Raw genomic sequence first — 26758 nt, forward strand, 5'->3', positions numbered from 1 at the left:
ATTGGTTCTGAAGCCAAAGGTAAGCTAGATTCTTATGGCATTTATCTACTCATATGTTGAAGGCGAGATTCAGTATCAAATCCAGTGCAGCTATAATAGTACACGTATATGTGAAGTCCTCAGCAAATCTTTGGTGAAAGAAGAAATGACTGTTGACGAGACATGTAAAATTATATGAAATGGGATTATGAGAGTGACTGAACAAGTATTGGACTACAAAGAAACCAATTGGATAATGGTTGAAGTGCTGCAGTTGCGTGACAAGCATAGGATGATGAAGGAGAATAGGAGGGTTTAAGTCTAAGAGATAAGTACAAAAGGCTGACCAAAGAGATCAAACAGAAAACAGAGAGAGACAAACACCTGGATATACAAAGCAGAAAATTGTGTGAAGAGAAGTACAACACAGTTGTATCACAAGATAAGTGAACTGAATGAGACATATGAGGTGAAGATGTCAGCAATGAAAAACAATCATGGACAAGTAATTGAGGATGAACAAGCAAAGAATAAGCAATGGAAAGAAATTTTGAACAGCTGTACAATGTGCAGAACCTGAGTAGATTGAAGTGGTCCTGGAGAAACTTCCCCGCACAAATGAGGGACAGCAGATATCAAAATTCTTAGAAGAAATAAAGATCCTAATAGAAAGTTTGAAAAAGAAAAAGGTGCTGGGAATTGACAACCACAGAGGTGCTGCAAGCAAGTGAGGAACATACAGTAAAGGTGATGCACAAGCTGTCCATCAAGATTTACGAACAAGAGCAAATGCTGAATGAATCGGGGAAAGTGATAATAGAACCAATCTATAAAAAAGGAGGTAAAAGTGAATGCAAGAATTGCAAAGGAATCAGATTACCGGATGTGCTGGGAGAAACATTCACCAAGGCATTGCTGAGGCGAATGAAGAGATATTTAGATATGGCACTTACAGAGGAACCGGCAGGATACAGACCAGAATGAAGTACAACAGATCACTTATTTGTGATAATACAGATATTGGAGAAGTACATAGAACACAACTGAACCTGTTGCAATTACTTTATGGACTTCAAGATGGCTTTCAATAGCATTTGTCAGAAAGTTGTAGCAAGTTATAAGAATGTATGGCATGCCCAAGAAACTGATCAAGCTGACAGAAAACATCTACAACAAGACAGTGTATAAGGTGAGAGTACACAAGAAATGGATGGAATGGTTCAGGATGACCACAGGAGTTAGACAAGGCTGCATGCTATCACCAGATTTGTTTAACTGAGTACTGAGGGCAGTAATGGCTGTAGCACTGAGAGATGAAACAGGAGGAGTCATATTATGTGGTAGAACAGAGCATAACTTTAGATTCGCAGGTGATATTGACCTCACTGCGTTGACCAAGGAGGATTTACAGAGAATAAATGACAAGGTAGATTGGGAAGATAAAAAGAGAGAAGACAAAAAATATGACAATTGGAAGACAAGAGAAAGAGGTAAAGAGCAAACCCTGAGACAAAGAACTAGAACCTGGCAGAAGACAATACTTGAGAGTTTAAAGACTACAAAAATAAAAAATGAAGAGAGAAAAAATGGCTGAGGCAAGAAATAAAGCTGTTACAGAAGAATCAAGAAAGATGACTGCAATGGTTTGGACCCATGTCAGAAATTTCATTATCTTCTATATCACTTTGACTTATGCTCACCAGGTAAAATAATCTATTTCTCCACGGGGTCTGGGTGAATTACCCAAAAAACATTTCAGTTTAAATTCCACATCGGTCACAGTTCCACTGGTAGATTTCAGCACCTGGTCTAACAAAGATGTTGCGTGTCAAGAAGGAGACTCACAGCAGGCACAGAAACTCCTACTGGACCTCCGTCCATAAGAGGTGTAGAATCTGTTAATCACCTAGTCTATCACCCACAGGTGTAACCACATCCTGTGTCCCAGTCTTGAACCCTGTGTCAAAATACAGTGAATATCCCTGATCCCTGCACTGAGGTACTCTGGGCACAGAACCAGTGGATATAAATGGCAAAACCTCAAAATTAATATGAGTCTCATCCCATTTCTGCTCTAGCTTCCACAACACACAGTTCCTCCCTATGTGTATCACAGACACAGCGTCTTCAAATTAAAAAAATATCATATCTTTTTGTTCACCTGCCTTATATTAGTTACATGACCAAAATTCCTAACAGCCCTCTTAACTTCTGCTGTACAATGAGCGGACACGTCACTGATCAATATGGTCCCATAGTGATCTAACCCAATTGTGCACAAGTTTCCATTATCTTAACAATATTAATACAGTGTACAAATTCAATTACTATATTCAGTAACACTAAATTCTTTCATAAGCAACTGCTGCAATATTCCTCAAAAAGAAATAAGAGGTGAGCTCTGAGCAATCCTCAAGTCCTTGTCTGTTCAGGTGCAATTTGTAACCTTTGGGTGGGCTAGAGTTTACTTCACTGCCTTTTTCCTACTGCCTAAAACCAACTCCCATAGTAATGCACATGGAGACCCAGAATTCAGTCATTGAGGATTTTCACCAAGGATTGCACAGGGTCAGCCTCCCTACAATTAAGTCCAAAAAGAGCAAAATGAATTACCGTAACTTAATTCTTAAATACCAACTTCATAAAATCTTATAATGATAAAGAAACAGAAAAATAATAACTTAATTTCTATAACATAAGACTACTTTATAATCCACATACATTAACTCCTCAGTTACGCGTAAACATAAATAAAGAAAACAAATTAAATCTAAACAGGTCAGTTGCTAGAGAAACACAGGGAGAAGTAACTCAGAGTTCCCAAAAGCTTAGGTTGAGTTCACATGAGTCTCAGTTACAGTCTTGGCTGACCAAAATCTATAGTCTGTTCAGTCAAAAACACTGCAACAATATCTTCTCTTCTCTTGTCTTCCAGTCTCTTCTAGAAACTTCCAACTGGATTCCATGCAGACTCTTCCTCCTTCTCCTCTGTTGAAATCATTCAGTTAACTAGTCAGCTGACTAATTAACCTACCACTCAGTTGAAGTATATAGGGGAAAAAAACCTGTTACAAGAAAAATACAAACTGAGAATAGCAATATTAAAGTGATTCTTTCCCCATCATCATATTTAAAGAAGAGAAGAGTTGGTGAATCACACTGAGACAATTTAAATAAATTAGTTTGGCTAAAATCAAATAACATTCCAGTTATAAAAGTAAAATAAAAGAAATAAGTTTCCCTTCCCAATTTTCCTTTTCTATAATTATCACTGCAGGGAGAGGGATAGCTCAGCGGTTTGAGCACTGGCCTCCTAAACCCAGCGTTGAGTGTTTGATCCATAAGGGAGCCATTTAGGGGTCTGGGGCAAAAATATGTCAGGGACAGTGCTGGGTCCTGGTAGTGAAGGTAGAGGACTGGACTCAATGACCTTTCAGGTCCCTTCCAGTTCTATGAGATAGGTATATCTCCCTTTATAATTAGGGGCTTCCCTTTTGTAGGGTTAATATAATTAACCTGCTGCAAAATACTTTAGAGTTAGGGGGAAAACAGCCTGCTTTCTGCTCCTGTGGCTCAGCTTCTCCCAACCCACACAGTGCATGTGGCCTTTTGCAAAGCATCTGCCCTGACTGCTTGCCTCATGGAATTTGAGTCCAGCAACAGGGAACCTACTGAGCATACCCAAAACTGCCTCACCCAATTCCAGAAACTTCTGAGTGTATAGAGCTAATTGTGCATCTGCCTAGCAACAGTGATCCAGACACAACTCATTCCTACCCTCTACCATAGATATCTTCAAGACATATCTCCCTATTAGGCATGTGGATTACAGTAGCACTCCAGATCCTTAAAGAACAATCAGTACCTCCCAGAAGGAGCTCAGAGTCTCATAGGATCAGGCCCAATCTGAAGTCCTAGGATTAAAGCAACAAATCTCAGAGGTAGGGAGATGTGTGATTAATTGGCCAAGCTGCATTTTATTAGACCTATTTCAGATTTTCTTTATGCTTATTTTTGTTCTAATATTTAAGAACAGCCAAACTGGGTCAGATCAATGGTCCATCTAGCCCAGTATCCAGTGGCCAATGCCAAGTACTTCAGAGGGAATGAACAGAACAAGCAATCATCAAGTGATCCATCCCCTGTTGTCCAATACCAGCTTCTGGCAATCAATGTGTAGGGAGCAGAGCATGGGTTTGCATCCCTGACCGTCTTGGCTAATAACCACTAATGGGCCTATCTTTCAGGAACTTTTCTAGTTCTTTTTTGAACCCAGTTATAGCATCCCCTGGCAACTAGTTTCACAGGTTGACTGTATGCATAGTGTGAAGAAGTATTTCCTTTTGTTTGTTTTAAACCTGCGGTCTATTAGGTTTTTTGGGGTGACCGCTGGTGCTTGTTTTATGTGAAGGAGTAAATATCCAGTGGGTATGGAAAACAAAGTATAAGTTATACAACAATTGGTTCTGAGCAGGTAACCACAGACACTTATTCACTTCCTTATTCACTTTTGCCCCACTATTCATGATTTTATAGACCTCTGTCATATCCCCTTTTAGTCATCTCTTTTTCAAGCTGAAAAGTCCCAACCTTTTTAATCTCTCCTCATACAGAAACAGTTCCATACCCTTCATCATTGTTGTTGACCTTCTCTCTACCTTTTACAATTCTAATTTATCTTTTTTGAGATGGGGTGACTAGAACTGCACACAAAATTCAAGCTGAGGGCATACCAGGGATTTATATAGGGGCATTATGGTATTTTCTGTCTGATTATCTATCCCTTTCCTAATGATTCCTAACATTCTGTTAGCTGTTTTGAGTGTCACTGCACATTGAGCAGATGTTTTCAGATAACTATCCACATTGACCCCAAGATCTCTTTCTTGAATGGTAACAGCTAAGTTAGACCCCATCTTTTTGTATGTATAGTTGGTATTGTTTTCCAATGTACCAGTTTAGTGGGATTCCTTTGTAACATTTCACAGTCAACCTTGGGTTTAACTGTCTTGAGTAATTTTGTATCATCTGCAAATGCCATCTCACTGCTTACCCCTGTTTCCAGATCATTTATGAATATGTTGAACAGCACAGGTCACTGTGCAGATCCCTGGAGAACACCATTATCTACCTCTTTGCATTCTGAAAACTGACTATTTATTCCTACCTTTTTTTTCTGTCTTTTAACCAGTTACTGGTCCATGAGAGGGCCATTCCTCTTATCCCATGACCGGTTATTTGCTTAAGAGCCTTTGGTGAGGGACCTTAAAGGCTTTCTGAAAGTCCCAGTACGCTATATCCACTTGATCACCCTTGTCCATGTTTGTTGACCCCCTCAAAGAATTCTAATAGATTGGTGAGGCATTTTCCTTTGCACAAGCCATGTTGACTATTGCCCAACAAATCATATTTGTCTGTGTGTCTGATAATTCTGTTCTTTACTATAGTTTCAATCAATTTGCCTAGTACTGAATTTAGGCCTATTGGCCTGTAATTGCCACGGTTGCCTTTTTTTTAAATGAGTAAAAGCATTTAAAATGAGTAACAGCATATTGTTAGCAAGAATATGGAATATTTAAATAAGATCTATTATAGTCTATGACTAAATAAGTTCAGTGTTACAAAACAACTCCAGGAAACATGTTTAAAATGGTCTATAGATAGTATGCAAATGTTTGAAATATATGTGACCTTAGTTGTTGTTTCCTTTTGTCACGTCGTTTACTATGACCAAGGCAATTGCCTGGAAATACCATAAATAAGCCTCATGCTTTTAGTCTTTGAAAAAATGCTACATAACAACTTAAAAAAAATGTTTTCTGTTAAAGATAATGTTTCATTCAACTCAGCTGTTTTGGTCCACCCAAAAGCTGCTTTTGGTCAACTTGAAATTATTTTTCTTCCAATTTTTCAGTTTGGCAAGCAAAGCAAAAAATCAGTTAGCTCTAGACCTAAGAGGTATCAGTAGCCACATAATCTTTAATAACTCACAATGACACCACCTGACATACACAGCCTATCCAATTTTAACAGTTCCCCATTGGTTTGTTCTGCAATGGAAATAAGTTGTTGATTGTATGATGTTGGGTTTGTATATAGTTTATTAAGTGAGTTGTCAATATTATGAAAGGAATATAGCCCCAGAGAAAATTAAGCTGGAAAACCATAATTAGGGGCACATTTGAAAATAAAGTAGGGGCACTTCTTTCAAATCTGTCAGAGTTTTTTTGAGGGACAGTAGTGGGGTGGGGAAGTAAACATTTTTCAGAAATTTAGGTTTTGTCTCTCCTAAATAGAGACATCTATCATGCATGATTGCCCTTTAAATTCAGTGTTGGAATAACTAAATAGTTCCATTTGTCTGAGTGTCAAAATCAAACGTTCTTCTTTTAGCAGTTTAGCAGGTTCTTACAGCCCCAGATGTATGATTTGTAATTTTCAGCTTTATGTGTTCTGATTTTCCTGCAGGTTTGAATGTAGTAACTGTGAGGTTGGAGAGCAGTGCGGTGTAATTATGCATGGCAGTGCTGTCACTTTCTGTGAGCCATATGGTCCAAGAGAATTGGTAAGTGGATGTTTGCTAATTTGCATGGCTCATGGGACTTCAGGTTTTGAATTCAGACCTTATCAACCACAGTGATTCTGGTGTGCTTTGAAAGCTTGGTGTTCAGCAAAGAGGTTCTTAAGCAGTTCAGTAATGCATAGGATAGTAAGGTTAAATGTTTAAAACTCCTCACATTTTTTCTAAATATTTTGCATGCTTTTTGCATATGGCCAGGAAACCTTTTGAGTGAACTTTCATGAAAGTTATTTCAATGTTTAGAAAAGGCCGGAAGGCCAAAATATAGAACCAACTTTGGGGCCTAGGATGCTTTCTTCATTTTAGACAACCAAAGACTTAAACTTTTTCCTCTCTTATTTTATTTGGCTGTGTCTTATTTTCTTTATAGTCAAAAAAAGTTAATTTGTTTGTGTAAAATATCACTCTGTGGCTTTAAAGCAGTCACATGCAGTCTGGATTAATTACCTGCCTGTCCCGTAGAAGTCTCTGTGCCAACATCAGTGGTTAGGTAAATGATGTAACAGTTTCAGGATAACTGCACCTGTATCTGCCCCCTCTCTGGTCCGCCCGAGGACTATCAAGTCAGCTGGAAACCAGAGACCTATTACCTGCCTCTAGGCAGGGACCCCCCTTCTGAGTGGTGGTTTCAAGGTTGCATGACTTCCTGCCTTCCATTGTGATAGCCCCAGCAAGCCAGTCTGCCTAAAGGTCAGTGCCTGTTCATTGCTTTCTCTCCAAGGGCTATGAACAGTGTATTGCCAGCAATTCCAAGTGACCACACAGCTCTTTCTACGTAAGCACATTTATTCTTAAGGTAAAAGCAAAGAAAAGTTATTGAAACATTGAAAAGGTTTAAACACACACTAAACATACCTAGACTCATTCTTCAGTCATATAGAGCCCCAGTAGACCTCAAGAGTTGGGGCCCCCTTGGACAGAAGATCCTATCTATCTGGCTGATCAGAAAGGCCATGAGTCAGTTCAAGCTCATCCTTTTGTATCACAAGCCCTTTCTTTGTTTCTTAATCTCTGTAGAACCCAGTTTTAACCAGAACCAGTATACGCAAACTACCCCAGTGGGTGTAATGTCTCTGGAGCTGTTTAGTCCCAGTGATTCACCTTAATCCCCCCCCCACACACTATTTTTAGTTCCTGTAGGAGCTACGGTAACCCTCCCCCGTGGAGTAGAACATAATCATATGTAAACCATTTATAAATTTAATACAGTGGTCCTCAAACATACTGCATGGGATTGCAGTATCTGTTACCGTAAATATTACACATGGTGTGTAAATTGAGTGTAAAACAGATGTAAGTATTGAAGTAGTGTGATTTGCATTAATTTGGGATCCAGTGGGTATGGAATAGAAAGTATAAGTTGTACAACAATCTTACAATTGGCTCTGAACTGGTGACCACAGACACATATGCAAAGGAGGCAGGATGCTTTCTGTAAGGAGTTTGGTAGTCAGAAATCCAACCCAAAATGCAGGCAATTTTAAAATAATATTCATGATTTTTAAGATTTTCTTGTTTGGGAAATGGTTGTCTTGTGATTTTTGAAGACAGGAAGTTTTGGTAATATTGTATCTTACGCAATACTCCTGAGACCAAATTTAACCCTGGCCAAAGCAGCACAACGCCCTTGAACCACTAAAGGACACACTGGTGACATTAATACAACCTTGCCAAATACACACACATTTGACTAGCATATTTCTGTTACCATTTATGTGCATGCTAAATTTGATTATATTAATATGTTCTGTTAATGTCTGCATTGTCTTGTGGTGTTTGACAAACACAATACAAATGCATGTGTAATGGTGACAGGAGAAATCATTTAAAAATATTTCATAAATTTCATGGATATAGTGGAACCTCACTGTTTCTCATTTCACTTATGCACAAACCTTGTGGGAGAAACCAGACATTGATGCCTCTGCCTGCTATTTTAAATATTATATGCATATACTGTGTCTCATTTAATGCCTTGATATACTTGCGAAGAAAGAGGTTCCATTTTGTGTCCATTTAAAAATTGAATTCACATGTTTGGGATACTTTTTCCACATTTTTTTACTCGTTGCTGATTAGGATGCTTGAAATTCAGCCCACAGTACAGATATTGAGCAAATAGACCTAGATTCCATGCTTTCCAAAGACCTAGATGGCATGCTTTTCATTCTAATTAATTTATTGTGCTCCATTAATATGTATAATTTAGACTATGCTCAGCAATTATAAAATTGGGTTTAAAATCCTAGACTGTGATTGGCTAAAGCGGTCATATGACCTGGTGGTTAACTGGCACTACCATACCATACCCTTTGAAACTGAAAATATTGATCATTATGCCTAACAGGTGTGAATAAATCAAAATCTTACAAGCATCATCCTAGCATAATTATTAGTGCACTTTGTAAAAGCATTTCTATACCTCACCACCCCTGTGAGACGGGTAAATGTTATCCCATTTTACACAGAGGGAAACTGAGCTACAAAGAGGTTAAATGACTTATCCAAGGTCACTGAAAGAGTCATGCTAGGGCAAAGACTAGAACCAATTTGTTACTTTTTCCCAGTCTGGTGCCTAGGTCACTGGACAGGCATCTCTAACTCACAGATGATGAATTTTAATACTCATTATATAATATTTTATTTTTCCTCTAACTCTCTCTTCCTTTTTTTTTTTTATTACATCTCCCTGCTAACACCTAACTCTCACTTACCTTCCTCCAGCAGTTCAGGGCTTTGTTTTTCATCCCTGATGTTCAAGTCTCTTCCTCCCTAAATAATCAGATTTCCTTTCTCCATCCTAAGCCAGTCCTTTATCTTGTTGTCCTTACACATGGTTGCTGAAATCCCTGCTCACATCTCAGGCTCAGGGTGCTTGCACATTTTATTTTTGCTTTGAAATACTTAAGCAAGATGAGAAGAATTTGCAAAATTAAATTAATTAGATGGTTTGTTTCCTTGACCTCTGCATCCTCCCACTGCTGCTCTCAATTGCTGCACGGAGGAATCAGTCTAGTATATAGAGGTTTTTAATGCCAAACCACACATGTTGTTTGTTTGGGATATCACCACTACAGGAATCATAGGACAACTGATAGCTGCTGATGTGCTGCAAGCAAAATAATAGATGTTCATTTAAAATTTCTCATCGTTCTGGAAACTGCAGGTTCCTCTTTATCTGCAGCCCACAATCCCTAGCATATCAATTAGCATAATTAATGTAAACAGTTCTAACAGCCTGTATTTACATCATTTTCTAAAGGGATAAAGCAATTAAAAGAAGATTTAATTATCAAAAAGTATTGGCCAATTAATTTTTGGTAACAGTTTAATTTAATTCTACGAGAATACCTCTTCCATGGTAATTGATATGTTTAATCTATTGAAGATACAAGCCACAGAACATTGATAAATTGAAGGCTTTCTTGTTGAAATTAGAACCCACACAACAGAATTAATTAAATGTAAATTAAAATAATAGGTGCTCATACCTCAAGTCAGAAAGCACTTTATTATTTGGCAGGATAAACGTAATACCAGTTTTGAACCTATCCTAACTAAACACACACGAATGAAGAGTTAAATGTTTCTTTAAAGGGTTTTTTAATTATTTAAGGAAAGCTTCATTATATCTGTTGAGAGGCTAATACTGTTTATTCGGAAGATCGTAAAGTGTTAGAGGTATAGTTTCAGCACAGGGCACATACACATAGGTCCAGGTTTTTAGATGCATTTCTAAAAAGTGGATGCTTCACATGACATGAAAAGCCTTTAAAATATATACCATCAAGTCCTTCTTAGTTCATAGATGATTACCGACCATAAGAAATTTACCTGGCTTTTTTTTACTAAGTCATAGTATAACTATAAGAAATTTCCCCTCTGAATGTAGCATGCATGCATATGCATGTTTAAAAGCTAGTTCTCAAACATCATTCTCTGTTGTTTCTAAGTCTCCCTGGACCCATCTTGCTAATCACTGCTGTAGCACTTCCCTGTTTGGGCAGTCTTAACATGTGATCTTTGATACTGACATTAATTGCATTTCAGGTGGCAGATGGTCTCAAGTACGGATAAGTTGTGTGGCTAAAACTGTACCAAAAACACTGACCTATCTATCTTCCAGATCAAATCAGACTCCTGTTATTTGTCTGAAATAGATGTCCAAATCAAACTTTTAAAACGTTCAACCCTTTAGAACAGGGGTGGGCAAACTTTTTGGACTGTGGGCCACATTGGGGTTGCAAAACTGTATGGAGGGTCAGGTAGGGAAGACTTTGCCTCCCCAAACAGCCTGGCCCCTGCCCCCTATCTGACCCCTCCCACTCCCCACCTCCTGACTGCCCCCATCAGAATCTCTGACCCATCCAGTCCCACCTTCTCCTTGTCCCCTAACCGCCCCCTTATGGGACTACCCACCCCTAACTGCCCCTTGGACCCCACCCTCATCCAACCCCTCTGCTCCCAGTCCCCTGATTGCTCTGACCCCTATCCACACTCCCACCCCTTGACAGGCCCCCGGGACCCCACACCCATCCAAACCCCTCTGTTCCCCATCCCCTGCCCCCTATCCACACCCCTGTCCCCTGACAGCCCCTCCGGGACTCCCGCACTTATCCAACCCCCCACTCCCTGACCACTCCCCAGAACCTCCGCCCCATCCATCCTCCCCCTGTCCCCTGACTTCCCCCCAGAACCCCTCATTCCTTATCCAACTCCCTGGCCCTGGCCCCCTTATCTTGCCGCTCAGAGCAGCATGTCTGGCAGCTGTGCCACCCAGCCAGAGCCAGACACGCTGCCGCACTGCTCAGCAGGAGCACGCATTCCTGCCACCCAGAGCACTGCCCACGCCAGGGGCGACTCTAGGTATTTTGCCGTCCCAAGCATAGCAGGCAGGCTGCCTTACGCGGCTTGCCTGCGGGAGGTCCCTGGTCCCGCGGATTCAGTGGCTTGCCTGTGGGAGGTACCTGGTCCCGCGGATTCAGCGGCTTGCCTGCAGGAGGTCTGCTGAAGCCGCGGAACCAGCGGACCCTCCGCAGGCAAGCTGCCGAAGGCAGCCTGCCTGCCGCCCTCGCGGCGACTGGCAGGGCGCCCCCCGTGGCTTGCTGCCCCAAGCACGTGCTTGGCGTGCTGATGCCTGGAGCCACCCCTGGCCTGCACAGCGGTGTAGCTGCGGGGGAGGGGCTGGGGGCTAGCCCCCCTGGCGGGGAGCTCATAGGCCAGGCAGGACAGTCCCGCAGGCTGGATGTGGCCCGCAGGCCGTAGTTTGCCCACCTCTGCTTTAGAACTTAAAAAAAAGAATTTTGTGGAATTCATCAACAAAGAGGCAGTAGGATTTGTTTTGGTTTCAAGGTATCAGGAGAGACATCCCTTAGGACATTCTTTCTTCACCTTTAATACCTCTAAATCTGTTGTCTCCATTCTCACCTGCTGGTGTTGTTGCAAGTTCTGATGTGATAGGGCAGAGTGCACTCTTGGGATATCCACTTGCCAAGATGAGGAAATCTACTGAAATTCCCAAAAGACAGAAATACCAATTAATATCACTAAGCACTACCAGTTGTTCTGTGGCACTGAAGTCCTGAAAAAGAATAAAAAAGCCTCTAAGTTTAGAACAAGCTTCTGTTCTGCATCTTAGCCCTAATATGCTGTCAGTGGGAAATGTGGAAACTCAGACATAAATGAGAAATAGGATTTACCGTATATATTTTTCAAGAAATATTAGTTAATAAAAGAAGGCAGGTATGCCTGAGAATGCCTGATAATGAAAGAGATCGTGTGTACACCTCATGCCTCAGGTAAGTTGTACAGAAATTTCATTGTTCATCATTACAAACTAGAACTATCTTTGTAATACTGCCACAGCCACTTAAGTGATGGTGACACAAATTCAGATTGTTCAGCAAAGCTGGCTTTTATTTGTGCACTTGACTTTTTCAGTAACCGTGTTTATAAACTGCCATTCTTGTTCCCATTTTGATTTCTACTCTTCCTTTGTTTACACTGCTTATTTGATTTCCCTATCCTCACTCATACGAAAAGAGTTTCTTGTCACATGGCATACACTGCTTTGTTGTGGAATATCAATTGCTGTGAATTTGATGGAGGAGTCTTGGTTCTTGAGGTTTTTTATGATGCACAGGAACCATCTTTTTTTCTGTTCTGTGTTTGTACAGAGCCTAATATAATGGAGTCCTAGTCCATGACTAGGGTTCCCAGGGACTATGGTAATACAAACAATAATCAAATAATAAATTATGTGAACATGACACTGCACAGAGTCATTGCCCTCCATGAAAAATAGGGTTGAGGTTAACTTTCATCTTGTTACATGTTGATCTCTGTAAACAGTCACAGTGCTAATTTAGCTCTTCCCTCCTCCCCCCCCCCCCACAATGTTCTAGTCAAGGAGCCTTTTTAAGCAATAATTTTGCTTAATATCTACCAGTATGGTACTTCTTGGGTGATACTACCACTTCCAGCAAATATTGAAGTTTTTAGCTCTTAATGGTTTTCAAGAAAACCTTCCCAACATGGACTGATGAGGTTTTGTGTAGGAGCCATCAGAGGAGGGGGCTGATTATGTACACTTCATATCATAACAGTATTTAGCTATAAGTACAAAACCTAGTTGGTTCATGTTATGCTACATATGTGAAGTTTTGAATTTAGCTGATAAGCACTTAGATTTTATTATTCCATTTTACAATTTTAGGCCCTGGTTCTAAATTAGGATCTGCTCATGCATATCCTTGAGCCTATGCAGAGTCCCATTGAAGTTATGAATTCATTTTTTTAAATCTTTCAGATCACTGATCAAGCACTAGTACATGGAAACATTTACTGGAGCTATAAAAATTTGTACTGCCACAAACAAAAAGAGTTTCTCTTCATGACATATGATGAGATAACAATAATCCGAATGACATAACAGAAATGTCCATGATCTGTCAATCTGAAAGGTTTAGAAATGATTTATACATGGGAGATCTGGGCATCCACAGGACTCCCATATTTTTTAAAAGGTTATAAATATATTGTTTTGCAGATTTAATCCAATGCTTCTTCTATTTTTCATGTTTTTCCTCCTCTAGACCACCACTAGTCTTAACACAACCACAGCTTCTGTCCTTCAATTTTCCATTGGTAAGTTTATATAGCAATTTTACTTTAAAAGGTATTAAAAGGTCATTGTTAATATGGAAAACACTAAATTTTAAATTTATATTTTTGGCCATAATTTCCATCTGCCATGAGAGATTAAATCAATCTTAAAAAATTGCAACATTTCTTGACCCCCGATGATATTTAGAGCTGCTAACCAAAACAACGGAAAGAAAGAATTTTAGCAGTTTGTCTAACCTTATATAATTATTGGTTTATCCTTTCATGCTTATTTCATTATCTAGTAGATAATCCGCATTGCCTACAGTTACAGTATGTCATGTTTTGGCTGGCACAGTCCCTTTTTTAAGCCCTGTCCCACCCACCAGTTGGCAAGAGCAAAATGGACAAATGCAGTTTTGCCAAAAAAAGTGGAGTGCAACCCCTAGCTGGGCATGGAGGAATGTGCAGGGGCAAAGGAGGGCGAGCCGCAACGCCAGTCCTGTGTGGGGTGGAGGGCTCAGGCAAGTGGCTCGAGTCCAGCCAGCCCAGCGCAGGTGATTGGCAGGGGGTCTTGCGCCAGTCCCATGCAGGTGATTGGCAGGGGGTCTTGGGCCAGCCCCATGCGCGTGTAGGAGATGGGGGCCTCAGGCTGGTGGCAGGGGGACTTGGACCAGCTGCGCGCAGCAGGGCAGTTCAGACTGGCCTGAACGCAGGGATGTGGCAGAGTGTTCGGGCCACCCCTTTGGGTGGGCGGGTGGCAGGCGGGATCCGTCTGGACCTGCATGTGGGGGAAGTGAGAGGGGAGCCTTAGGCAGGCCCCACACAAATGGATGGCTGGGAAGACTGGGGGATGGTGGGGCCTCAGGCCAGCCCTGTGTGGTGTCCCATTTTCCCTTTGGGAAAATACGATCACCCTAGCATTATGACAATGATTGCCTATTCTTTAAAATGGTTTAGGAAAAAATGACGAAGTAAAAATGGATCCCTCTCTCTCAATATTATTAAAACTCAATGTGTCTTCGAATCATATCTGCTTCATTTAGTGCCTAAAGGAAGTTTTCACTACTATTAATGCTGCTGTGTCAATAATATACTGCCTATTATAAATGACTGCAGTTTGGCACTGTAGAGTATGGGCAGCAGTGTTTTGTGCTGTGAGACTGATTTGGAAGAAACTTAATTTCTTAGGGCATGATTCATTACAAAATGTAGAGAGAAAATGTTCTTATGGTGAAGATAATTCAGTAAGAATAAACAGGCAAGGAATGTTGACTGTTTCTTCTGTGGACTCCCAGAAATGTATTGCCAAATTATGTTCTCATTCTAAAAAAAGTAATTCTCCTAGCTTAGTGTATATCAGCAGGGTTGTGATTAAACTGGAAACCTCTCCTGGAAATGAGAACTATGAGTTAGAATGATGTACCTCAAGTGATTTGGATTTAAAACAATTCTAAGACCAAATTCCAATGGGCTGTAAACTACCTGTCAGCAAGATTCATTTTTATATTATTTTAAATGGTTCATTTGAGTTTTTATTTTATCTCATAATTACTTACCACAATACAAGTAACTATACTCTAGTTAATCTCTAGTGAGGGAGTCACTAGTACTATTCGGATTGATTTATTTTATTTTAAACTATTGTTTTTACAAAACCAGTCAGATGTGCACATGCATAACCTGAGTGACTGTGTAATCATATGGCTATACCCCTAATCCTTCCTCATCCCATCCCTTCTGGTATCTATCACCCTCACCCATTGTTTCATATCTGCAATTTTAGGCTTTGATCTTATAACTGATAAGAGGTGGGTATGCCTGTGCACTGTGCAGACTGCCGTTGGAGCCAATGGAATTGGTTTTAGAACTGTTGTGCAACCGGAACTACTAGACGTTTTCTTCTCCAACTGATTGTTCTTCTTGCCATGAGAAGTTTTCATAGTTTAATCAAAACCCCACTGAGAGATTCATCTAGGAGAAATACTTTTTTTTTAAATGAACATAGCAGTCTGATCACACACTATCAATTGCAGGATTGAGGCTTTAGTTTGTATGCTTTTGGGGATAAGGACAATGTCTTCTGTGAAGCATCTAGTATATTGTTGGGAACTATGAAATAAATAATAATACAGGTGGGAAATGTCTGTAAAAAGAAATTTTTGAATGCGGGGGTAGATGGAGAGAATGAAGAAGGCACTTTACCTAGAAGGCTCAATGAGATTAACTGTCCTGTATGTTTTCATATTAGAAATGCAAAAGAGTTCAAGTATGTTAACAATACAGACAACAACAGAAAAGATTCCCCCTGGAGTAGAGAGTTAAAGAAATCCCTACATCAAACCAGTTTCAGTTGAGGAGTGCTGGAGGAGACTGTGTGGGACCCTCCAGAGCGCAGGCACCCACAAACTCCTTCCTCCAGAGCCCAGCTTGGGTGAATCCCCTGGCTCAGATACCTGCACCTCCCAGAGCCTTTACTCCTCCAGCTTCTTTACTGTTCCACTGAGGGATGCAGTGTGGTGAGGCCCTACCCTTCCTCATCCTTTGCCAGAGCCTGGTCTCCCGGGCTCTCTCCCATTCTCAGGAGCGTGAGAATCAAGCCAGGCAGCCAGAGTGTGCAAGGCCTCCAGCCTTCCGAGGCTGGGTGCTCCACTCACTGCAAGCTGAAAATCTGGGTTCTACAGAGTCCAGGTCCCCTAACGGCCACCAGCAGCTCTGCAGCCCCAATTCTGTGGGGAAAACAGGGAATTCTGCACAGAACATTAACTCAGCATAAATTCTGCATTGTACAGTAGAATCATAGAATCATAGAATATTAGGGTTGGAAGAGACTTCAGGAGGTCATCTAGTCCAATACCCTGCTCAAAGCAGGGCCAACACCAACTAAATCACCCCAGGGACAAGCTGGGCCTTAAAAACCTCTAAGGATGGAGATTCCACCACCTCTGCAGATAACCCATTCCAATGCTTCACCACCCTCCTAGTGAAATAATGTTTCCTAATATCCAGCCTAGACCTCCCCCACTGCAACTTGAGACCATTGCTTCTTGTTCTGCCATGGCACAGAATTTCCCCAGGAGTAAAAAGGATCCTAAAGCTTGTTATATTCGATTAGTACTACACTGTACATTCAACCCCCTAAGCAACAATTAAGTTTAGTCTTTTCACTAGTCCTCTTCCACTGCCAACCACCAGGTGATAATCTGGTGGGTTTTAATAATTTGAGTTAAAGAAAAGGATAATGACAAATGAATTAAGCACAAAATGGCCCAGATTTCATCATAAATCCCAAAGCTTCTTAAATCATGTGTACAGGAAGGATAATTTCCCAGTGACATTTTCATTAACTGAGCTTCTAACTAGTGTCCCTAAAGTGCCGCATATTCAATAGCCATGGGTTCTTTTAAAGGCAACAGTGTCAAACTGCAGAAGGTTTGTATTGCCTTCTTATTGAGACAGTGAATAATTACTTTGAAGAGTTACTTAGTAAGACTTGCACTTACTGATATACAGCCCCTGTGACATCTTCCCAGGGTTTACAGGATTTGCCTGCTGTGCTGAATTGTGTTTGAACTGTTCAGAACCATTAGCCTTGGTTTTGACCTAAATGTTGGGATGGTGTTTACATTAGCCCACTATCTGCCCAAGCGTTTACTTCAGATTTCCTCATCATCCTTGACCGTATTTCTCTAAGACCAAATGCTTCTGTTCCTGATACATGAAAGACAAATTCTAACATTTACTTTAATGTGCAGTGGAATTGCTCTTAATTAAGATATTTAAAGTAATACCTTTGGGCTCTCTCAAACCAGAATTTCTAATTCCACAGTTTGGGGCCATGGAGAATCAAACACGAGCTTCCAAACCCAGCTGCCATAAAGCATTAGCATGATTCATTAGCTGAAGTATTCTCTGCATCTCACTCACAAACTCAGACTTCCCCCTTAGCTACATCTCTGAACTTCCACAGAACATGATCTTCCATCCCCATAGGTCAATATGAGGATGGTGACTCATATTAATGATAGACTGATGACTGAACTGAGCATACACAGAGACCTATAAGATAGCTGTAAGAAGGAATAGTGATGAGAGGAAAGTCTCGAGGTGGAGCAGCCCTGAGGCATGAGTTTTGTAGACAGGCATCGCTTCACTCCTGATGGTTGCAGATTTCTGTGTGTATGTTCTTTCTGAAAGGTGTGTACTCCAAAGTTTCACTGCATGTGTGTTTTGTATCCTGTAACAGTGCATTAAGCATTAGCAGACTATTTAATTTTCTTTTGCTCTGTGGTGTTCATGAGACAAGTATAAAGCAATAGCATAAAACTCTGCGGTGAGTCCAAACACACACACATCCCCTGACCCTGTACTGGAGATGGATGCTACTGGAACTGACCAACTGCATGTAAATCTCAATATGAAAATACTTAACATAAAAACATGATATTATTTTGAAGAAATCGGTTACCCAATCTTACTCTCATAACTTATTATTAATGCTGGATCATCTGTTGTACAGCTAGTTGTTTTAAAGATGGGTAGGTAGCTTGTAAAGTACAAACTACACTATCTTCATTTTTGCTTATACAAAACTTTTGAATACCTCTAATTTGTTATGTGACTAACATGACTGTAGGCAACCAACAGGCCAAATACTGGTTAAATAGGAAATGTTTGCTGAAGGCAGGATTCTAATATAATAATTTTGTTTCATCTTGAGTTTCTATGCTGTGATTTAGTAGATCCTCTGTCATTATCCCAGTTCTAACCTAAATTACTTGGGCTGATCTATGGTTTCCCGTAGAAGCATGGCCATTTTTCTGAGTTAAATTTGTTTTGATTTAATTCAAAAGAAAAATAAAAGTGAAACTCAAAAGGTGCAAACTCATGTGAAGTTTAACCAGAAGGACAAATTGCATGAACACCTGCAAATGAAACCTCTGAGCTGCTCCCTGTTCTGCCTACTGTGCAACATTCTGATAAATACTAATGGAAAATGATCACAAAGATAATCTGTTTTCATGTTCATTGGGACCTATGTAACCTGTGTTGTCAGGTGCTGTTTCAAAACAGTCCTGTTGGTTTTTATCAGCTGTATTGCTGTTTGCCCTGCTAAAAAAATAAAACGAAAGAAAAATGGTGCAACAGTGAAACAACATTTTGGGAGAGGAGGCTTGAGTTTTGTTTTAATCTGCCAGGCAAAACTATGTCTGCAGTGGTGGTGGGGGGGTGGTATTAGAAGCGCTTTTGTTTTACTACTCCAGAGAAAGTGCACCACTTCCTTAATACACAGTTTAAAGAAACTGAGGAAGGGATAAGTAGCCAAGGAAGAGGAAAATGAAAATTAAAACACAGAGGCCCCTGAATTTGCAGTATGCAGTACAACTGAATATGCATTCATCCAGTTAGAGTTTAATTTGTTTAGTTTAATTATTTAATACCTGGTTTGAGTTTTATAATTTTTACATATAAATGTTCATTTGAGCCTACTTGGCTCTTTTTTTTTTTTTGGATTATATAAATTACTCAATTCAAATAAATAAATAAAATCAATCTGAATAGATACAATTATTTATTTATGTACTTATTAATGTCCCACAAGAATCTAGGTATGTGGATGGAAGCACATGTGAAAATTCTGTCTGGATAGCTAAGGAAATGCAATTGACTTTTGCCACCTACACTGTTTTCATAGTATACTTGTGCCTTTCATGGTACTTCTAAATCTTCTTAATATTTTTCTATTTCTTATAGTGACTAGGTACTCATGCCCTTGGGAATGTTCTCATGAGGCTTTTTGGCCCTTGCCGCTGGTGTTAAAACTGTTGGCACAGATTATATAAGAGATGTGTGGTGTAGTGTCTACATGTTAGTCTGGAGCCAGGAACTCCTTGTTTCTAATCATAGGCTGGAAAAATGACCTTTTTACTACTGCTACTTCTTTCCCTATCTGCTTTCTTGGTTCTCTACTGCTTCTCCCTATCCCACCTTATTCAACTGCTCTTATCACATGTTGCTGTTGCTCCCTATGTTGTTCCAGCTTTTCCTGCCCAAACGTCCCTCAGAATATCACCTTTTTGAAAAGTCCTATGGAATTAAATAGCAATGAAACCTGTAGTGTTCTACAGAAATGTAATAGTTTTTATAGAAATTACTCTATAAACCCCTATTATCATTCTCTATTTCTTACATTTATTCTACTGATATTTTAGCCTTTCTGTATAATTCTCTGGCATGGATAAAATTATTGATTAAATTCAAGAGGATTGCTTGAAAAAAAAAGCTAAAGAAAAGTTATCAATTTCTATCATACTCTATTGAAACTGTCATACGGACAGGACCCCGCTCCTTGTTTTTGCAGCTGCCACTGACCCTTCCCACTTAGGAAGTCCCTCTGCTTTCTTCCTATTGCCATTCATCTAAATGTCCTTTCCCCTCAAAAAAGTTTCAGGATGCAGGATTAAAATAAAATGTAAAAGAACACACATATATTGTAGATATACTTAATGTAAAGTGTGACTGCAAAAAAAAATAAGCTAGCAGTTTGTTTGATCTTTCTCAGTTTTTACCTCCCACTGTTGTGACTTTTTCTTTTCTCTAATGAAATGAGTCAAGGCAAAATCATCTCAGCCTTCACATAGAATTTCCTGACTTTTGTAAGGTTATAAAACCCTTGACTTTTCTTAAATACAGTAATATAATTATTTTGATCTTGGCGGCTTATATTTTTATAGAAGCTCTTTTTTAAAAAGAAAAAGGAGGTGTGTGTGTATGTATGTATATATATATATATATATATATATATATATATATATATATATATATATATATATATATATAAACTATATGTAATGAAATCTCCTCTATTACGCTATGTACATTTATTCAATCTTCCACAATGCTTGTTTGTTTCACAGTCTACAGCATAAGTGTATGTAGAGGACAATTTTAATATGTCTTCGATTAGCACGTAGGTAGGAATCATAAATTTGTATGTGGACCCTTGACATGATTGAGTGTAATGACTCCAAAAGGCTCTCGTGTCAGAGAAGTTGAGTTAATGGTCAGAAATGTGGAGTTAATGAATCATTGACTTAATAGTCTCTCTTACTCTTCCTGAACCATTAAGGTTGATAGGGTCAATGTGAAGACCCTTCTTGCTCAGCAAGTCCACATACCAAGAATCCATCTGACATTTCTTAGGAGAGAATGCACTGAGCTTGTCTAGTATCTGTAGTAAAGCCAGACAACTCACTTGACTTTTATTTATTATTTAATTTTTTCAGTGGCAATTTGTTTTATTACCATCATGAGTCCTGCAGAATTGTACTTCAAAACATAACTTGTTATATATAAGTGAAAGGAACACCTATTTTGCACTGTCATAAATTTACACTATCCAAATGATTTTGGTTTTTTTAACAAAATCCTCAAATGCACCCTAAGGCCTTATATGCAAAGTTTTTATAGTTGGCTCTTCTATTAACTTCAGTACATGAGAGATCATAATGGACAAATGTGATCTTAGAGAGACACAAGCTGAATGTTCTTTTTCGAGTAGATGCAGACACGGATTCTACTTCCACGCCAGCACATATCAGGCAGCCTCCCTGTCCTGACCTCTCCCTTGGTCCAGGACTTTGTAGCCACACTGGCTGGCTGGCACCCTGAATCTGTCAGGTCTGTTGTCACCACACCCCAGTGATTCCCTTCCACGTTCAGTGGAAATGGGGCCAATGCACAGGGGACCTCCTCAGCACCAGGAACTTTGGTATCCCTATGACCAGCGCTGCAATGTTGCCATGGCGGCAGTGACCAACTTCCACTTTGGAACCTTCAGTTACTTTGTTACTGATGCTGATTTCAGGGTCAACACCACTCCTGGCACCCAAAATGAAGGAGATGTATTCGGTGCCAGCAGTACCATTTCCACCTCTGGCGCCAGCCTCTTTGTCATTTAGGGCTATGAACAAGTAGGACCGGCTGGGTGCACCCTCTGGGCTGGATAGACCACTATCTCAAAGGCCTGGACCCCTCGGTGTCTGAGTCGGAATCTTCCTCTTCCCACTCCCCATCACCTGAGTGAGGGCTATTCATGCAGCACTATGGGCACCAGGTTTGGTGCTCGTTTCACCCCTGGTCTGGCACCAACTGGCCAGCAATACCCTATCCAGACCAGTTGCCCCCATGGGACACTCCTCAGTCATCTCATTCAAAGTCAAGATTGCTGGCCAGGTCTGTGGCAGTGACTGTCGATCCACCACAGATCCAGGTACCAGTGATGCTTCTCCTCAAGGAGCCTCCAGATCCCTTCCAAATCTGTCAGCCCTGGAGTAGGATCCTGCTCGGTCACACTCAACTGCCTCATCCTTATTCCCAGACAATTCTTCAATGCTGGGCACTTCCTCCCCTTTGGTACCAGAGGATTTCAAGGCATACCAGGATCTGTTGCGGCATATGGGTATTCAAGCTGAGCTCCTGCTGGAGAACACCTACAAGTATTACTTTGTCAGCTGGACAGCTATGTTCAAGGCTTCGAGGAAGCAATTTCGGGTGTTCGTCACCAAAGGCTGCTTGGTGGCTAAGACAGCTTTGCAGTCCATGCTGGATGTCATGGATACATCAGCCAAAGTGATGGCCTCTGCAGTGACCATGAGGAGGTCTTTTTGGCTGCGAATTCAGGCATTGCCCCCGATATCCAGCAGCCATTGAGGATTCGCCCTTCGATGGCAGGCACTGTTCTTGGATAAAACCGATGAGACTCTGTACTCCTTCAAAGACTGTAGAGCTACCCTTCAATCCTTGTGGGTGTATACACTAGCAGTGCAGAGACACCAATTTGGCTTTCAACAGCAAAAGCACTTGCAGTATTGTCTGCAGCATATGTTTGGGCAGCCTTTCTCATCCCGAACATTGCAGGAAAGGGCCACAGATCCCATCACATGAAGAAGAACTTTGATTTAGGGTTTTTACAGTCCACATATCATCCTCTAGAACTCCCCAAGCTTCCATTTTGACTCCTTGGTTCAGAGAAGTGTTCCAGTTCTCACTTTCTCTCTCATCCCTTCCATTTGGGGACAGGCTGGTCTACTTTCGCAATGCTTGGGGCTTGATCACAACTGACAACTGTGTCCTAAGCACCATCAGATGGGGCTATGCCATTCAGTTCTTCTCCAACCCTGTTCTCCACCCTTCCTCTTCATCCATCTTCAGGGACCCGTCTTACGAGATTCTGCTCCTCAAGCAGGTTTGCTCTCTGCTGGCACTGGGATTGGTGAAGAAGGTTCTGCCAGATCACCAGGGTCAGGCTTTGCTTTTTCAAGTACTTTCTGGTATCCAAATCCAAAGAAGGATAAGACCCAATCTCAACCTTCGCAGCTTCAACAAATATATCAGATATATGAGGTTCTGCATGGTCATCCTATCAACTATTCTCCCCATATTGTCTCAAAACAGCTGATTTGATGCCATGGACCTTTAGGACACCTTCATTCATGTGTCGATTTTGCCGAGCTACAGAAAATTCCTTTGATTTGTCAAAGCAGATTGCCATTTCCAGTATACAGTACTTCCCTTCAGCCTCTTTTCTGCCCCTCGGGTTTTTACCAGATGCATGGCCATCATCATGACATATCTCAGAAAGAAAGGAAAATCACATCTTCCCATATCTGGCCCACTGGTAAGTGAGGGGCAGATTTAGAGAGGAAGCTCTTTCTCACATCAACACTACACTGTGCTTGCTTCATCATCTGTGTCTTATCCTAAAGATTGGGAAGTCTACTTTGGTTCCCACTCAAAAAAATAGAGTTCATTAGGTGCCCTAATAGACTCTACAAGCTCAAGAGCGTTTTTTCTGATTGACCATTTTTAGGTGATTTGCCACCTTTTCCTCAATCTGCAGTCTCAGCCTTCCACAACAGCTCAGGATGTGCCAGGGACTTTTGGGCCACATCTCTGCTTGCACACAGGTGGTTCATTTTGCACCTTTGCCCCCTTCAAATGTGGCTCAGGAGAGTTTACCATCTGACTCTTTGCTCCTTGGACAAATTGCTCCATCTTCCTCCACTGGTCCTCCTTAGTGTTGGATGCTCCTTGAGAATGTTTGCCAAAAATGTCATCTGTTCTGCTCTTGCAGGGGCCCTAATCCAGGTGCCAGGTCCAATGTCTTCTCTCTCATCTGGCAAACGGCTCTCTTCTATACCTTCCCCAGTCCCAATCATTCCATAGGTCATCTTCAAACTGAAGGGGGACTGGGCAAAGCTCATCCTCATTGTCCTGGTATGGCCGGGCAGTACTGGTTTTCTGACCTTCTTGTGTGTTGGCACTTGTGCCTAGTTCACTGAAAGTGCATCTGGCAGTGAGATCGGCATTTTATCCCCCATCCAAGGAAGATCAGTCTTCTTAAATCCCATAGTAGCAAAGTTCTTAAAAGGGCTTCTTTGCCTACATCCCCCAGTCCGAGAGCTAGTTCCTCTGTGGGACTGTAACACAGTCCTAGCAAAGCTGATGGGTCCTCCATTCAAGCCCTAGCATCTTGTCCCTTTCCACTCGTGTCAAAAAAGTGCATTCCTGATAGCGATAACATCCACAAGGAGAGTATGTGAGGTGCAGATTCTGATGGCAAAGCGTCCTTACACACAATTCTCCAAAGACAAGGTGACTTTATGACTATACCCAATTTTTTTGTCTAAAGTGCTGTCCATTTCATTTGAACCAGGAAGTATACTTACCCATTTTCTTTCATAAGCTCGTTTCCAGGGGAACACCATCTCCATACATTAGCCTTCTATCTGGATAGGACTAAACTCTTTCATGTGTCACCTCCCCTGTTTGTGTCATATGCAGATCACATGAAGGGGGAAGCGGTCTCCTGACAGACCATCTCTAAATGGATCACATCCTGTATCAAGACTGCATATGATATAGCTTAGCAACGCCCCCTTAGCAAATAACTAACTATGCCTCCTTAGCAAATGCAAGCTCATTTGATGAGAGCACAAACAATGTCAATAGCATTCCGCAGTGATATTTCCATATTGGACATTTGCAGGATTGCTACATGGTCATCCATACGTGTATTTATCAACCATTATGCCATCACCGCATCTTCCAGGATGGATGCAAGTTTTAGAAGGGCAGTCCTGCAATCCGTGTTCTGAGTCCTGCCTCCTGGGAGAGGTACGGCTTGTGAATCACCTAAGTGGAATACACATCTGCATCTATTCAAAGAAGAAGAAATAGTTACTTCCAGTAACTGTGGTTCTCCCAGATGTGATGCAGATGTGTATTCCGTGACCCACCCCTACGTTCCCTCTGTATCGGAGTCTCATCTCATGGGCATTTGGTGCGAAGGAACTGAGGGGGGTCAGGGCGGTGCCACCTCATGTAACCAAGGGAGGAGCTACCACCACAAGGCGTGAGCACTGTCCCTCTTACAGGTACTGCTAGGCAAAATTCTCTGGCTTCGGCACACTGGACACGCACACACCTAAGTGGAATAAACATCTGCATCATGTCTCAAAGAACGACAGTTACAGGAAGTAACCATTTCATCTTGTTGCATCATCAGTGCTGCTGTAATAATTACGTTTTTCACTCACCTCTGCTGAAATAACTATGTATTTCTTTAGAGGAAAGGATGACCTGGGGGCTGTGAAAATTTCTCCAGCCACTAAGAAGTAGCAGCATCTAGAGTGGTTCCATGGAGCAGCTGTGTGGGAAAAGGATTCCTCCTCCTTCCCATTCTGCATCCCCATAGCATCTAGCTCAACCAGTTGGACTCTGATGAGTGAATTTGGCCCGTATTTGTAGCAATTTGTAGATTTTTTTGTTGTTGTTATTCTTTATTGTTTGTTTGTGTACTGTACTTCTGGTGACAGGTATCATATTGACTGTACTGCACTGAAATTATGTATTTATCTACTAGTCATGGACAGACCAGTTATTCAGAGGGTTAACTTCCCCACACTGTCCAGCTTTGACCTGGAGGAGCTGCCCTCAGTGCTTAGATTATTGAGTCTCTCTTTCCCTCTCCATTTGGTTTTGTTCACTTTTTAGATCGTGAACAAAGGATGACAATTATGGTGGTTTTATGTGGATATTGGACACATCCATATGCAACTGGACTCAGACAAACTATTTGTTTCAGATATGTTGCCAAACAGTCACTATACAATGTTCACTGTAGCTGAAATGAAAAATAGACCCCTGCTGAAGGGAATTTGGGGAACTCACCCTTTTGCCAGAAAAGTCTTTAGTGGAAATATATAGGTTGTAAATTACATCTAATGTGAAAGATAAGATGGGTAAGTAATATCATCTGACACACTTCACATAACATAAATGGAAATGTTAGATGTTGTTTATTGATTTTGCTGAATTATACAAGGGATGCTTGCTCAGATACCTAGAGTTAAAAGATACCAGGGTTAAAAGTCAACGCCTTATCTGAGAGACACTTTCATGGAGTTGTAATAAATTATTTGTATGGCTTGTTGGTTATTCTAAATACCATATTTAATTACTTTTACACCAGTGCTTTTCTGCCATTGTTGAGAAATAAACCGTAGTTGTTGGAGATTTAGCAAACGGAAAAAAAGCAGAAAAAAACAAACAGAGACAAATCCTAGCATTCTGTTTTAAGGCACTGAGTCTGAATCGTTTCCTTGTGTTAAAATGGATGGTCTGGAAGCAGAAGCAAATGCCATTAGGGAATTAGTTGTTTGAAATAGTAAAGGCTGGATTATAGGCAGACTTTAAACTTAATCCTGCTTGCTGCATTTTATTAAGATAACACTTTTGTATGATTAAAATTGTCCATTTTTATTAGACCATAACTGCTTTGGTCAATATAACTTGAAAAACAAGTTTCCACTTCTGAATAGTGTGCTGTAGATTTTACAAAGAAATACTGTAGAAAACTGTAGTTTAAAAATGTGCTGGAGTAAGTAAGCCTTTTCCATTCAATCCAGAAACAGGACTCAGGAGAAAGCTCATTACCCAAATAAGGATCCCACACATGACAATGTGTTTCATTCTCATTAGACCACCAAGATAGCCCCAACCTTTAGCATATGTGGAGCACACAGTGACACC

The 26758-nt window shown here is 40.8% G+C and overlaps 1 protein-coding gene across 1 annotated transcript in view; it reads left to right on the forward strand.

The window, feature by feature from the left end:
• The window catches only part of RELN (reelin), a 484263-nt gene that overhangs the window by 214014 nt on the left and 243491 nt on the right, over window positions 1-26758 (forward strand). The window contains 2 exon segments of the mRNA XM_030549629.1: window positions 6448-6544; window positions 13654-13705. Of these exon segments, the coding sequence (XP_030405489.1) occupies window positions 6448-6544; window positions 13654-13705 (149 nt within the window).

The sequence above is a fragment of the Gopherus evgoodei genome, chromosome 1, assembly GCF_007399415.2.
Source record: "Gopherus evgoodei ecotype Sinaloan lineage chromosome 1, rGopEvg1_v1.p, whole genome shotgun sequence".
Lineage (NCBI taxonomy): Eukaryota > Metazoa > Chordata > Testudines > Testudinidae > Gopherus > Gopherus evgoodei.